The sequence below is a fragment of the Xyrauchen texanus genome, chromosome 1 (assembly GCF_025860055.1).
Source record: "Xyrauchen texanus isolate HMW12.3.18 chromosome 1, RBS_HiC_50CHRs, whole genome shotgun sequence".
Lineage (NCBI taxonomy): Eukaryota > Metazoa > Chordata > Actinopteri > Cypriniformes > Catostomidae > Xyrauchen > Xyrauchen texanus.
In genome coordinates this window covers 38,310,982-38,327,250 of record NC_068276.1, presented here as the reverse complement: position 1 = coordinate 38,327,250, position 16,269 = coordinate 38,310,982, and the positions used below count along the sequence as shown (strand labels likewise).

At 39.3% G+C, this 16,269-nt stretch overlaps 1 protein-coding gene across 1 annotated transcript in view; it reads right to left on the bottom strand.

Annotated features, from left to right (window-relative positions):
- The window catches only part of LOC127626884 (protein scribble homolog), a 121,895-nt gene extending 106,170 nt beyond the window's left edge, over positions 1–15,725 (bottom strand). The window contains exon 1 of the mRNA XM_052103029.1: positions 14,485–15,725. Coding sequence (XP_051958989.1) covers positions 14,485–14,643 — 159 coding nt within the window. The 5' untranslated portion in view covers positions 14,644–15,725. The remainder of the gene's footprint in view (positions 1–14,484) is intronic.
- Between the last annotated feature and the right edge of the window lie 544 nt (positions 15,726–16,269).

Sequence of the window (16,269 nt, the reverse complement as noted above, 5' to 3'; positions counted from 1 at the left end):
TCATAATATACGTCACTGTGCATTTATTATCGTTTAGAAAATTGGCAATATGCAGCTTTATTAACATGAGAACACTGCGCATTAGTTCATTCTGTTGTGCAATTGTATGCTTGTTTATTTAGGATTTTTTAGTACTTGGTAAAAACTTAAAGTAAAAGTTGAAGCAAATCTTATATAAGTGTTCAAAAATAATTTAAGCATACATTGTACAGTTTTGTTATAATCCAAAAATAATATATTTAACTTGAAGTGTTGCTCAATGGTATATTTCTGTTCTTAGTTCTGCTGTTAATTTGTTAACTTAGTTAATAAAAGAGTGTTGTTCAGTAACCTGTTTTTGTGTTTTGCTTTGGTACCGAAAATGGTATCGAGTACCATGAAATTTCACTGGTATTGGTACCGACTACTAAATTTTGGTACCGTGACAACACTATTCACTATATAATGATGCCAGTGAAAAATGTGGTTAAGGGCTCATACGCCCTGTTTCCAACAGCTTATTTGGAAACAGGGATATTTCAACCAACAATGAAAAATCTCACATAATTTACTCATGAATTTCTTTCTTCTGTAGGACACAATCAAAAAGTTTTAGAAGAATATCTTAGGTCTGTAGGTCCATGCAATGCAATGGTTCAATTCAATGATGTATGTGTCATACTAAAGATTTTTGAAGAAAATTATGCAAGTGGCATAAAATAATTTGAGCAGCAAAGTTGAAGATTGGCACAGTCAATGGAAACCAAATGGTGGGGTGCTTACATTCCTAGTAAACAATGGTTTTGAATTTTAGGATGCTGTTTGTTGCCTGCCTGCAGTGTCCAGTACAATCATTTTGAAATCAAGGCAAAGTGCCTTTGATATAATGTTAAAAACTAGATAAACAGATAATCATATATTCTCATGATGTTAAGGAAAAATGGTTATAAAACTACTCGTATACTATACACTCACCGAGCACTTAAATAAGAACATCTGTAAACCTACTTATTCATGATTCATGAAAAGTTTTTATCCTGATGGTAGTGTCAGAGCGAGACAAAGGGACCCAAAAGCAGAGGAAGATTTCAAAGGATTTAGTCACAAGAAATGTCAACATAAACTGTGCTGGCGAATTATAACAATCCCAGCACCAGCTGCAGTAGCAAGGGGAGAAGTACGAGTCCGTGCACACTGTGGCCGCGCAGAGTCAGATAGGAAGAGCGTGTTTGTAGAGAGGCAGAGACAGTCAACCAAAAAAATACACAAGACAGCAACTAGTCAAAGAGAGCAAGGTCAGTTGCTTGACATCACACAATAATATAACAAAGACAGTGAAAACACACAGAGATTAAGTAGGGAGTGAATTAGAGTAGAACCGGTGTTGCTAGCATGATAATAATTAGCATGATCAGTGTTTCCCCTGGTACAATCAATGTTCCCATGGAAACACTGATTATGCATGCCGGCTTCACATGCAAATTCACCAGAGCTGTGACAGGTAGTCTGCAACAACAAGTTAATCACCACTTTTGGTTTTCGATCAGCTGTCACTCGCACTGGTGCAGCCAAATCATTTTCGATATTAGCATGTAGTAATTTTCGCTAGCAAATGTGAGTGAATCGCTCACACTGTAGAGACCTAAACCAGCAGAATGGGTAAAAAATTTGATCTTAGTGATTTCAACCATGGAATGTTGGTGCCAGGCGGACTGGTTTCAGAAATTCTGTAACTGCTGATCTCCTGGGATTTTCACATGCAATAGTCTGTAGTTCACTCAGAATGGTGCCAAAAACACATTGAGAGGCAGTGCTGTGGATGGAAATGCCTTGTTGACGAAAGAGGTCAACAGAGAATGGCCTGACTGGTTTGAGCTGACAGAAAGGCTATGGTAACTCCGATAACCCAACAACTGTAGTGAGCAGAATAGCATCTCAGAATGCACGACATGTCAAAACTAGAGATGGATGGGCTACAAAAGCAGACGACTATGTTGGGCACTTTATTAGTACCATAGAGTTCCTAATAAAGTGTTTGTTGAATGTATATTCCTAGCCTAGGTATATTTATACCCATGTCTACCGAGACATGATAAACCAGCAGAAACTTAAACAATCAAGAATGTATACCTTTTGCTTTCGCGGTTACGCAAATCCACCACCATGTGCAAGAAATGTGCACCTCATTCTATTCATATTACACATACGTGTACACATTCTTTCAGAGAAATGGAGGAGTGAGACAGAGTGGCTTTATGTGACAGAGACTTGAAGAAACAGGGTTTCAGGTGCTGACCATGTTTCGGCGGCCCCCCCAAGCCAAATTTCAGGCCACCAAAGCAATTTCAAAAATGATAATCTTGCATTCTGAATATGCTTCTCATCAGAAACACGTAGCTGGGTTTCACGTGATTTTCGCTTGCACTATATCTCTGAAGCATGAAAGTGCATGCGTGATTAAAGCAGGCTTCCAGATTGGGCTCCACAGACACTTGAGCTAGCCTGGTTTCTCTCTATAGCAGCACAAACTTCAGAACTTGCATGACCCATATGAATTCTACAGAGTTTTGAGTATTATTTATCTTAAACCGCTACGGAGGAAGTAAAACATCTCAAACAGCGAGAGAGCCTGACATTCTAATCAACACTGATGAGGAAAACAGCAATGTGTCATGTGCCAACAATTATGATTCATCTGTCAAGCAGATTTTTTTAAACTACACATCGTCACCCATAATTATATTCAGTTCGAATTATGTTAGATATTAGAAAACAGGCTTTGCTTTCAGATATTCAAATATTTTTGTAAAGCAGTTCAATGGAAAGGAGGCAAGAACTGGCCTGGCGATATAAACGATATTTTAATGATTAACTTAAAAGACAAACACACACACGACGGACATGTCCTTAAATGATATCTCTCATCGCACCACCGTCCGCAATCGGCCTTTATCCCTCTCGGAGGCTTAATTAGCCTGATAAGGGGCCGGGTGTGTATAATCACGACCCGGCCCCGCCCTTCGCCTTGTCACATTTGTCTACAGAGATGACAAACCATTAAGATCCTAATGAAGTGTTTTAAAATAATAATACTAGACAACAACATCAGACCAAAATGTGAAATTTAACATTGTGGTAAGGTTGATCAGCACTTTTTATTGTTTTACTCTGTTTGTCAAGTTCCAAATAAAGATAAAATTATATAAGAGGAAGTAGTTTTCATTAACAAATTATTTAATGCAATGACTGGATTTTTCAAAAAATAGGCATTACAAAATGGTTATATACACACACACACACACACACACACACACACACCTGAAGTCAGAAGTTAACTGTGCCTTTAAAAATTCCAGAAAATTATGTCAAGCCTTTAGACAAAGCTTCTGGTAGGAGGTGTACTGAATTGGAGGTGTTCCTGTGGATTTATTTTAAGGCCTACCTTCAAACTCAGTGCCTTTGCTTGACATCATGGGGAAATCAAATGAAATCATCCAAGTCCTGAGAAAAACAATTGTGGACCTCCACAAGTCTGGTTCATTCTTGGGAGCAATTTCCAAATGCATAAATGTAAATGTAAATGTAAATTATAAACACCATGGGACCACATAGTAATCATACCACTCAGGAAGGAGACATAGTTTGGTGCAAAAAGTGCAAATCAATCCCAGAACAACAGCAAAGGACCTTGAGAAGATGCTGGAGGAAACAGGTAGACAAGTATCTATATTGACATAACCTGAAAGGCTGCTCATCAAGGAAGAAGCCACTGCTTTAAAACCGCCATAAAAAGCCAGACTACAGTTTGGAGAAATGTCCTCTGGTCAGATGAAACAGAAATTGAACTTTTTTGGCCATAATGACAATCATAATGTTTGGAGGAAAAAGGGTGAGGCTTGCAAGCCGAAGAACACCATCCTAACCGTGAAGCACGGGGGTGCCAACATCACGTTGTCTGGGTGCTTTGCTGCAGAGCGGACTGGTGCACTTCACAAAATAGATGGAATTATGAGGAAGGAAAATTATGTGGATATATTGAGGCAACATCTCATGACATCGGCCAGGTAGGGGTCTTCCAAATGGACAATGACCACAAGCATACTTCCAAAGTTGTGGCAAAATGGCTTAAGGACAACCAAATCAAGGTATTGGAGTTGCCATCACAAAGCCCTGACCTCAATCTGATAGAAAATGTGTGGGCAGAACTGAAAAAGTGTGAGGAAGAAGGCCAACAAACCTGACAGTTATACCAGTTCTGTCAGGAGGAATGGGACAAAATTCCAGCAACTTATTGTGAGAAGCTTGTGGAAGGCTCCACAAAATGTTTGACCGAAGTTAAACAATTTAAAGGCAATGCTATCTAGTGTATGTAATACTAACCAAGTGTATGTACACTTCTGACCCACTGGAATGTTATGAAAGAAATAAAAGCTGAAATAAACAATTATTTCTACTATTATACTGACATTTCACATAAATTAAATGGTGATCCTAACTGACCTAAGACCGGGAAAGTTTTCTACGATTATATATATAAATCATTTATTGTAATTGTATTTATTTTTTTGGTCTTTTTTATTTATTTAACTATATTGTGATATACACTCACCTAAAGGATTATTAGGAACACCATACTAATACTGTGTTTGACCCCCTTTCGCCTTCAGAACTGCCTTAATTCTACATGGCATTGATTCAACAAGGTGCTGAAAGCATTCTTTAGAAATGTTGGCCCATATTGATAGGATAGCATCTTGCAGTTGATGGAGATTTGTGGGATGCACATCCAGGGCACGAAGCTCCTGTTCCACCACATCCCAAAGATGTTCTATTGGGTTGAGATCTGGTGACTGAGGGGGCCATTTTAGTACAGTGAACTCATTGTCATGTTCAAGAAACCAATTTGAAATGATTCGAGCTTTGTGACATGGTGCATTATCCTGCTGGAAGTAGCCATCAGAGGATGGGTACATGGTGGCCATAAAGGGATGGACATGGTCAGAAACAATGCTCAGGTAGGCCGTGACATTTAAACGATGCCTAATTGGCACTAAGGGGCCTAAAGTGTGCCAAGAAAACATCCCCCACACAATTACACCACCACCACCAGCCTGCACAGTGGTAACAAGGCATGATGGATCCATGTTCTCATTCTGTTTACACCAAATTCTGACTCTACCATCTGAATGTCTCAGCAGAAATCGAGACTCATCAGACCAGGCAACATTTTTCCAGTCTTCAACTGTCCAATTTTGGTGAGCTCTTGCAAATTGTAGCCTCTTTTTCCTATTTGTAGTGGAGATGAGTGGTACCCGGTGGGATCTTCTGCTGTTGTAGCCCATCCGCCTCAAGGTTGTGCGTGTTGTGGCTTCACAAATGCTTTGCTGCATACCTCGGTTGTAACGAGTGGTTATTTCAGGCAAAGTTGCTCTTCTATCAGCTTGAATCAGTCGGCCCATTCTCCTCTGACCTCTAGCATCAACAAGGCATTTTCAGCCCACAGGACTGCCGCATACTGGATGTTTTTCCTTTTCACACCATTCTTTGTAAACCCTAGAAATGGTTGTGCGTGAAAATCCCAGTAACTGAGCAGATTGTGAAATACTCAGACCGGCCCGTCTGGCACCAACAACCATGCCACGCTCAAAATTGCTTAAATCACCTTTCTTTCCCATTCTGACATTCAGTTTGGTGTTCAGGAGATTGTCTTGACCAGGACCACACCCCTAAATGCATTGAAGCAACTGCCATGTGATTGGTTGATTAGATAATTGTATTAATGAGAAACTGAAGAGGTGTTCCTAATAATCCTTTAGGTGAGTGTATATATATATCGTCATCGTGATATAAAATTTGTGTTATCGTGATTTTGGTCATATTGCCCACCCCATTTATACCTGTCAGCTGATTTGCAGAGTCAGACTGATGTATCAGTATCTAATGGAGTTTACTATTTCACACTCTTTAACTGCACAAACATTGAGTTCAAAGGTAAATGAAACAGCAGCTGGACAGGGGTAGGCCTGTCACAATAACCAATTTTGTTGGACAATATATTGTCCCAGAAATAATTGCGATAAATTATATTATTGTCATTTTATGCCTCTGATATTATAATAATATAAAAGCATTATAATGCAAGTACGCCCTTTCAAAGAGCAGTTAACTTTTAATTAATATTCAGACATTGGAATTGGAATGTCAAAAAACATTAAGTCGGGAAAGCCCCTCTACATCTGCGTTTTTTTTTTTGTTTGTTCCCAGCTCGGAAAACTGGATGGGATGGTTCTTTTAGGTTAGTTGTATTGCCACTGTTTTTAAACAAAGTCGACATACTGGCTCGTTCACGTTAATGGGCTCTCTTCTCTCATTCGGCTTAAAGCCAAAATGTTCCCACACTGGAGCTGTGGAATGCAGCTTTGAAACCAAGTCTGTTTGGACTAATTCATCCAAACTTTCTGGTGGGAATTATGGAGTTGTCAGGAAAAACACCTATTAGCCTCGAGTAACATGCAGTCTTCACCTGTTGCTGTCCACTCTGTGTGTGTGGAGGAGCTGCCTGAGCCACACAGAGAGCAGACAGAAACAGCGCAACTGGCTAAAATGTTGGTGACATTCATTGTTATGTAAACAAACACGCATATAAATCACAATGGGCAATATCGAGGTCAGCAAAAATGATCAAGGTCATGTTCATATATCGTCCTATAAGTCAATAACATAATTTTCGTGACAGGCCTAGACAGGGGTCTATGAATAGCTGATGCCGCACAAACGCAACAGGGCAGGGAGGAGTCCAACAGAGCTTAAACCTGTTCTGTAGTCAACAAATACACACACACACACACCCATCCCAGGCCATTTTATTGGGACTTGTCTTTGCTTACAGGCCATTATATCAAGTACATTCATCAAAACAACTCCTTTAAACTTGGACACATTTGAACTGGAAAAACCACATTCCGAGTATAACAAATTGTTTTAGCATTGTTACTATACAATAGATAACATTCATTATTTGTACGAGTTCAATGCTGAACCTCATGGTCTTGTGACTGACAACAACAGTTATTAAACAGCCGTACTAGATGACGATAAGGCTAGAAAGGCAAAGCTAACTGTTCAAAACCTTACTCTAAAGCAAATAAAAACATATAGCTACTATTTTGCTCATTCAAAACTCGTGACTGCGGCTGCCAAATAAACATTTCCTTCTCTTTCTTCTCAATTGTCATACGAGTCAAAGCCATTAAAGGAGGACAACGCTGACAGAGCTGTAATAATTAGCCCAGACATTTAATATGTGCAGCTGGGTGGGAGAAATCAGATTTGCTGAAAGAGCCTACTTTGCAAGCTGTCACAAGATCATCCGCAAGTGTCAGAGCTAAGGGACGTGACCCCTCCTCAACCACACACAAAAAAAAAACTTCAGGGAAAATGTAAAGACCTCACATTTCCAAAAGCTTCCCTAAGACCCTCCCAAACCACAGACAGAGGTGATGTGTTCTGACTACCTTGTATGTGTGTGTGATACACTTGTTAATGATTAAACAGTGCTGACATACAGCTAATGGCATTTCTGTGCTTTGTGAATGTGGAAGTGTATTCTGGGTCCATCCAGTTGGCGCTAGGGCTGATGACGTCGACGCAAAAAATGTAATCGTTAGATTAATCGATGCATCGAAAAATAAATCGCTACATTAATCGTTTAAAAAATAATCGTTTATCCCAGCCCTAGTTGACGCGCAACATCTCTGGATTAAGGTACTGACAGTGACGAGCAGGTACTCAACTGTCACACAGTTAGGGCAGAAATGATTAGACGACGATATCGACAACAAAAATGTTTTGGACAAATTTCCATTGTCGAATAGCTATTTGATCTCATTTAACATAACATGAAATCACATTTAACTCTAATGATTACGAGCATCACTGCAGTTCGTGTTTGACTGAGGAGAGGAAGAATTACAAAACTCACACTCTAAACTTTCCAAACAGCTTCAGGTGATATAGATTGCAAAGTATGAGGGAATTATAAGGCAAAAACACAAAATAAGTAAATACAGAAGCACTCTCGTTGTGGAATAAGTAGAAAAACTTGCATGTCGGGCATCTTTATAGGAAACCGGCGTTACATCTTTAATTTAATATAGCTTTATTAAAGTTCAAATAATACAGAAGCAGATTCTCTGCATTTCTCTGTGCAGTCAGCGCCTCTTCAATGAGTTGCGTGAATGACCCGATCTAAGGGGGAGAGATTGAAACTGCACCCAGCTGAGGCACACTCTGTCATGGAGACACTCGTCTCTCGAGCACTCTTAATGCAGCGAAATAGAAAACAAGACTAAAACACTTGATAACAATAGGATTTTTTTATTTTTTTTTTGCAGTGAATTTCTTTACTGAATTTAACTTATAAAAATGATTTTCCCCCTTTAATTCAGTGAATGTCATTTAGAGGTATTTTTAATACGATGATTTTGTCCTCTTTATTGTTAGTAAGCATGTTTAATCCAACCTTTTAAGACAGGGCACAAGCTGAATAACTGGTTAAGGGCAAATGATTAATCATTACACTAATAGCCAAATAATCGTTCTAATAATCATTAGATAAATTGATTATCAAAATAAGCGTTACTAGCAGCCCTACACACAATAGGACAAAATACAGAACCAGAGCTGATAGGGATTGCATAGTTCCTCAACAGGGATGTGTTGGGGAATACCTCTACTACTGCTGCTTTTATCAGCCTACATAGTTGTATCAGCAGCAATATCCCATGAAAACCATTTCCAGAAAAAGGCTGAAAGGCATTTGGTGAGCCATCAAGCTGCTTATATTTCAATGTTAGCCAGGAGAGCACTTGATGCAAAGTTATTTGCTTCTCACACTTCTTCCTCCTTCGTGCCCTGCATTTAACTTTCAAGTGTTTCTGAAACTTTCAAATATTTTGACATGCTCTAACTGTGCTTTTCTGAACTATAGATATCCTAGTATTAAGATGAACATAAGCTATTCATGTAGCACAGAGAACTGCAATGCTTAACAAACCGTGCCAGTCTGCTTAACATGTAATTTCAGCAAGGCTGCAACCAGTATACCGGAAACCTGTCCACTGTAGCCCAACATAGTGAAACACATCAACCCACAACCAATGGCATATGGTCATGGCATGAGAACCATTACCATGAGTCATGGTTCAGAGCCAATCCTAAATCCTGTACCATGACCGTGCTAGAATGGAAATGTGCACATCAATGCTGAACTGCATACTTTAAGAGAAAAAGACAAGAATTCAGTGCTATCAGGGCACCACAATAAGAACTGCCCAATGGCCCGGGGTCAGTGTGAGACAGCTTCGGGCCAATTGTTAGAACTGTCACTTGCGTGATCAGGACAGTGCTGCATTTATGACATTACTGCAAGAAAAGAGCAAGTGAGAGAGCACAACAATTACACTGAGCGAACGAAGTCTTCTAACCGATGAGTGATCGTGAAATAGTTCGCAAAGATGTGCGAAGCATAATATAATGTACGCGCCAAGGCACAGTCACGTGCACGCACAAGATCTTGCAGACACCGAGTGCATTCTCCCTAGCACTGTCCTCGCTCTTTTCCAAGTGTTTTAGCAGCAGCTATTACCAATGTGTCGAAAATAGAAGAAAAAAAAAACCCACTTAAAAAATGTAGTATCAGGATTGCACATCTTGGGCAACATTTTTAGTATCCCTGCACATTCAGTGTTCACAGTGCGTGAAATCCCCACTTTTTTTGTTTTTACGTGTTGGTGAAAAGCAGTAATCCACACATTGGAACACAAAAAAAAAATAAAAAATAAAATAATCAACAGTTTCAACAAAAAATCAACAGTATAGGACTGAAAATCCATGTCACTCCCTGCATAATCTATCATCATCTCTCTCCGTGCAGCATATACTGTTTAACATGCATGTGCTCTCGTGAAGGGACAGAGTGCTAGTTTTATTCCCACTGTAAAAAACAAACACATTTTCTCTCATTAATTCACCTTTAGAGATGAAGCGCGAATGAGACGTAATGAACTTTGTTAAACCCCAGTTATACACGTGTCTGGAAATCACAAGCTGCTCAATATAAAAAATAAAAAAAAAGTGTATACATTTAATTAGGTAATGTTTCAAAATGTAATCATTAATTCAACATGATTATGGCATTTCATATGAAAAGAAGCAAAATCACTATGGCTATTAGGCTATTATTATTATTATCAGAGTTGTTTAGCTGCAGTGTGAAGATGAATATTTAAAACAGTCTACTTCATATCATCCAGGGGAAACACCCGTTACATAGGTCTCATTTCTGGACTTTACAGGTTTTTTTGTGCTTTGTGGATCAGGCTGTGTTGGTTTTAAAGTTGTCTGATTTCATGTTATATACACATTATTAATTCACAGATTAGGCTTAATTTCTCCCTGTATATTACACGTCACAACCGATTTGGTAGAATCTCTTCTCAGAGATTCATATGTTTATTACATTCAGCCAGTAATCACATCTTTAACTCAGTGATTAAATCTTTGATCATGTGTGTGAATACACTTCACATGGCCAAAAGTTGCATGACAGCATGACTAAATAGGTGACCAAAAACGCTGATCAACTCCACAAAACTCTTCGCTTAAAAACTCATGCGTAAATGGCAGGAAAGCTGAGGTTAATATGATCCATTTATATCTGTAAAGCGCATATAAGGGATTACATATGCCATAAATAATTTTGTCCAAATTATAAATGTGATTCAGTTTGAGGGGACATTGTCTTAAAACATAATATATGTAAAACAATTATCTTCGGACACATTTTTAAAGTCATGATGGTAAAAACAGCTATAATAATTTTTGTGTTGGGGCCAGAGTAGATTTTGGCAGGGCCAGTAAAATCTGAAGCACTGGCCCAACCGGGCCAGTAGAAAAAATACTTAGTGTTGAGCCCTGGCTATAAATCCAATGTTATACTGAGAGAGCGTCACCATTAGTAACGAGTGCAGCAGTGAGCAGAGTGTCCAGAGTGAGTCTAGGGGAGGAGGACTAAGCAGCTTAAAGCCCATCTCACAGCACATGGCAGAGCGACAACACACGGTGTCACCATATGGCACGCTCAATAGACAAGGCTCAGGCCAAATGAGACCATCCATCTATGCATTACAGTAAATGTGAAACATGGAGTGCTATTCACAGGGCACTGCTGGGTAACTCAGAACTACATTGTGTGTATATTTTGCTAAAACAAGAGATCGATTAATTTAATTGTTCATAAAAGCTCCAAACAAAGTACCACAAAGTATTATGGTATTCTTTGAGGTATCCTGGAGTACCATGAAAATACTATGGAACATAAAAATGGTAATCATTTAGTGTACAATGGTGTACAGTCTATCAAAATATGACATGTATTACCCTCTGACACCCTCTGTAGTACTTGACACAGTTCTGTTTTTGAAGGGGGCTAAATTGTGCAACATAATAAATGCCTCCTCTCTTGTTAAAGGTATAGTTCACCCAAAAATGAAAATTCTCTCACCATTTACTCACCCACGTGCCATCCCAGATGTGTATTACTTTCTTCTGTAGAACACAAACAAATATGAATATTTCAGCTCTATGTCATTTCAGTTCAAGTGAATGGTGGCCAAATCTTTGAAGCTCCAAAAAGCAGATTAAGGCAAAATTAAATGTAATCCTTTCGACTCCAAAATTGTTATCAATGTTTTCTGAATTGATCCAGTGGATTTTGGGTGAGAACAGACCAAACTATAACTCCTTTTTCACTATACATATCTCCATTACAGTCTCTAGACACAATCATGATTTCAAGCTCGATTACACTTCCAAGTAGTGTTGTCAAAAATAACGGTACCCCGGTACCAAGTCAGTACTCAAACAAAAAATATTTACGATACCAGAATTTCTGAAGGTACCGGAGTACCGAGTCTTAAAACAAGCAAAAGATGACGACAAGCAAAGTAGCTGCTGCTGTGGAGTCTCAACTGAATCTAGTCGAAAAGAAAAGTGGAAAAAGCCAGGTTTGGACATTCTTTGGATTTGAGGCTGATGAAAAGGGAAACATCATAGATCAGCAAAAACCTATTTGTAAACGCTGGTTTCACAACTTTCTGATGAAAGGAGGAAACACATCAAACTTAATAAAGCACCTGAAAGACAGACACCCGGATTAATTCAAGCAAATGAAGCAGGTGAGTTTAAAAGCATATTATCATTTGCATTAGGGCTGAAACGTTTAGTCAACATTATACAAGTCTGATAGGATCACTTCAGATGACATTGATTAACCCACTTGAGTCATTTGAAGGAGCCTTTGTCTCCTTTTTGGAGCTTCAAAGGTCTGGCCACCATTCACTTGCATTGAATGGACCTACAGAGCTGAAATATACTTCTAATAACCTTTGTTTTTGTCCTGTAGAAGAAGAAAAAAAAAAAGTCACATCTTTGATGACATGAGGGTGAGTAAATGATGAGAGAATTTTAATGTTTGGGCGAACTAACCCTTTAAAACAGAGTTAAAAAAGATATACATTTTCATTTCCTAAAGGAAAAAACAACGCTGGCAGCAAAAGAACAGTGTTAGAGGTTTAGGTTTTAGGCTTTGAATTTGAGTAAGAAAACACTTTAAAGCATCAGAGCTGACCAGAATCAACACAAAGCCCTAATAACTGCAGTGCAAAGGCAGTGACAAATGGTTCAATATAAGCAAAACAAGACCAATCCCCATCCAGTATGCAAATATTTATTTGATGTCAACACAGTCAGTTACACTTTAAATGTGGAGATTTTCAAACTTTTACATTTAAATGCATTTAATTAAAATCTTACAAAAAACTACATTTAATAGGACACCTAAAGCCCAACAAATATTTCAGTTTTTACATGTACACTAATGTATGTGTACAGGGCACCTGAAATTTTTTGTCATTAGCTTGCCTTGAAATCACTGTAATTAATTTATAAAGTTAGTCCATGAAATATGCAGATTTAGAGTAAACTTGATGCACCAATCTGGCATACTTTTTATCAAACACGAGTTGACCATCTTGAGCTTTTTGATATTCTTTCACTCTCTCACTCGCTTTGTCTCTGCCAAAGGGCTAAAGGAAAGTCATATGCCAGCTGTCTGCACACAGAATGAACACATATACACAGATCTATGAGCTCAGGGCTTGACCTGTCCACTTGGATCAGCTATGTCACATCACGGTCATCGGCTCCTGTGTGGAACCATGTTAGCAGTGCTAGCTGCAGACTGCCTAACACAGTTCTTGTCTTATGTCAATGAGGCCAAGCCAACAGTCCTTACATTATACAGGCTACATATAACACTAAGAGCTCTAAAATGACTGGTAGAGTTGTTAACAGCGAACAGCAGTATAAATGTTGAATTAAGCATGTTTGCTTGTTTTGGTGTCTATTTACTTAGGGAATGTTCACTCTGGAAACACATCAAGCTTCTCGTGACTCTTATGAGTAGATGAAAATGCCCAAGTTAGAAACATCCTGCATTCTTTATGTAGACACAACTGAAATTGACCCGCAGCCAAGTCAGCAGGATCTGAACCACACAAGTGCACACACACACATACTAATTCCCACAGAGGAAATCCAAATTAAAAGGACAAAGCAAACAGCTTTTAGAGGGGTTAGCAAAACATGTGTGTGAGCGAGCTAGACAGTCCCCTCAGGAGACCGGACGGTGTCAATTTTAGCCGGCATCTTTTATTTGTTCTCCACAAGCAAGACTCAACAATAAGAACGGCCCGTTGGCCAGCGTGGGATAGTTTCGGGCCAATTGTCAAACATGTATATAGGTGAATTTATGTTACATCTTGCAAACGTCAACATATTTGGATTTTCTTTTCTGTGTTGTTGTTGCAAATCCTGCTGATTTAAACTTCTCCCCAAGGTAAAAGTTACCTAGTTGGAAAACACTGAGTTGTTTCTTTTATAAAAAAAAATTAAAAACATAAAATAAAAATAAATAACTCACAAGAGTGAGTTTAGATTTTATTTTAGCCATGAATTTGTTCATTTATGAGTGCTAGGGCCAGTGAAAATGTTGGTAGGGCATGTAAGAATCTGAACCACTGGCCAGCACAACAATAATAAAAAAAAATATTTCAGTTGAGCCCTGACAAAGCAAAATCATGTTTTTAATTTTCAATCAAGAATCCTTTAATAGCAAATATGAAAGTTGAAAAAGTGCAACGATCATGCTCCATGAATATAAATGCAAGTTACAGGAGATTATATCACTCACTTCCCTCCAGCCTAGTACAAAACCTCAATCCAAGAGCCACAGTTTATCTAGACAGTCGCATGTCATCGCTGTAACTGGCCTGTTTTGTTGTACAGGTCCATGCCTAATTGATAAGAATGCTTGTTGACATGCAGAATGAGACATGCACAAAGCCTAACATGAGGTGTGTGTGACGGGGCATGGCAGTGTCTTACCTTAGGCAGCTCTCTCAACTGGTTGGCGTCCAGGAGCAATTCCTCCAGACTGCGGCTGTAGCGGAAGATCTCATCGGGAACCGCAGTGAGCGAGCAGTGCCGCTTATCCACGGACTCAACGTGACGGTTACACCGCCACAGCGGGATACACTTCAGCATGTCCCGGGCGCACTCAGCCCCTCCGCATCGGGGACTCACTCAAGCAGCCTAAGGATTGAGAGGTGAAATTCCCTCGACTTTTTCCACCGAAAATAGCCAAATAAACCCTCCTCCGTGTGAATTAGTCTCTTGCAAATGTCCAGTAACTCCACAGATGACAGGGGACATTCAGATAACCATACTAGTCAGAGTAAGAGTGTTAAAATAGTTATCCATTCAGTGTGTCTTCATACACGAGCTGAATTACACAATACGTTCACAGTTTAAAAATAAAGACCCTTAAGTGAGGAGCAGTGTCATCAATAATACAAACATGTTCGGTGTTTAATCCAGTTGATCCTGCGAAGACCATAAACAGTTCCTCGCTGAACTAAATGAGATTGTGTCGCACAGATTTCACTTTAGCCGGTGTGTTTTGAGAAACCACTTTATATGTGTTGACGTGCCGTGCCCCTTCGTCAGGCATGTTTTGTCAGGTGTTCAGAAAATGAGATATGAACTATATCGTACCCGAGAAGAGGCTTTTAACACGACGACATGCTGCAGCTAACTGATTAGCCAGTTGGGGCTGGGCGCTTCAGTCCAACAACAACCGAAACAATACGCAGCAGCCAGCCTCTAAACAAAGATAAAACAACTCTAAACTACGTACAGACGTGTCAGCGATATATACGACTGAATGATACGATAAGATGATACACACACAGCAGCAACAGGCTAAGAGCAGCAGGCCGGTTCGGTATGTATGTGGGGTGACTGGGCTGATCTCACCGCTCCAGAGACACTTCACCGGCTATGTGCTCCTCTACTACCCGTCTTGATACCGAGTCTGGGCTGCTTGGTCACAAGCCTCGCTATCCTCCTCTTGGTCATATAGAAGGTTGGTTTTAAAAAGCGCTTAACACTCCTCCGCGACTTTTTCTGCAAGGGAATTTCCTGCTCTTGTAGGCGAGTGTGTGGAGGTACTCTGTTCAGTCAGACTTCTGTGGTTGCTGATCCAATCCCAGCTCCGCCTCACTGTTGTGAATCGCGAGCGCGCCTCGGACGCAACTCCAGCGGCACGCGCCAATGCTCTCAATCACCTGATAGCGACCTCTAGGAGACTGGAGGAGGACGAGAGCTCGAGTGTGACTACAATGCAAGTGCGCCGCCCCACGGAAATGTGCTGAAGTTGTTCAACAGTTTTGGGCTAGTTCACGGGTTTTCATTTCATATAGGCTAGTTAAAAAAAAAAAAAAGTGTTCATAAATGTAAACAGTAAAAATAAAATACAAAAAAGGATTCATTTGACTATATTTGGCATAATTACCATTCCAGTTTAATCAAAATGTTTCACTTCAGGGTTATAAATTTAACTTTCCTAAATTGTGTTTGGGGAAAAAAAGATACCCTGTCATACTATAAAGTAGGCTCATATATTTTAATCCTAAGTGTGAAAATGACCCTGCAGATCATTGTTATATAGCACAGAGATGCATCAAAATGGAAAACGTGGACAATTTAAATATATTGGCATTATTTAATTGGTGTATATGTAAAAAATGAGTCATGATTTTATATATAACTGTTAAAAAACAAAAAAGCTTAAACACAAAAAATATATATATTTTTAGATAATTGTTTTAT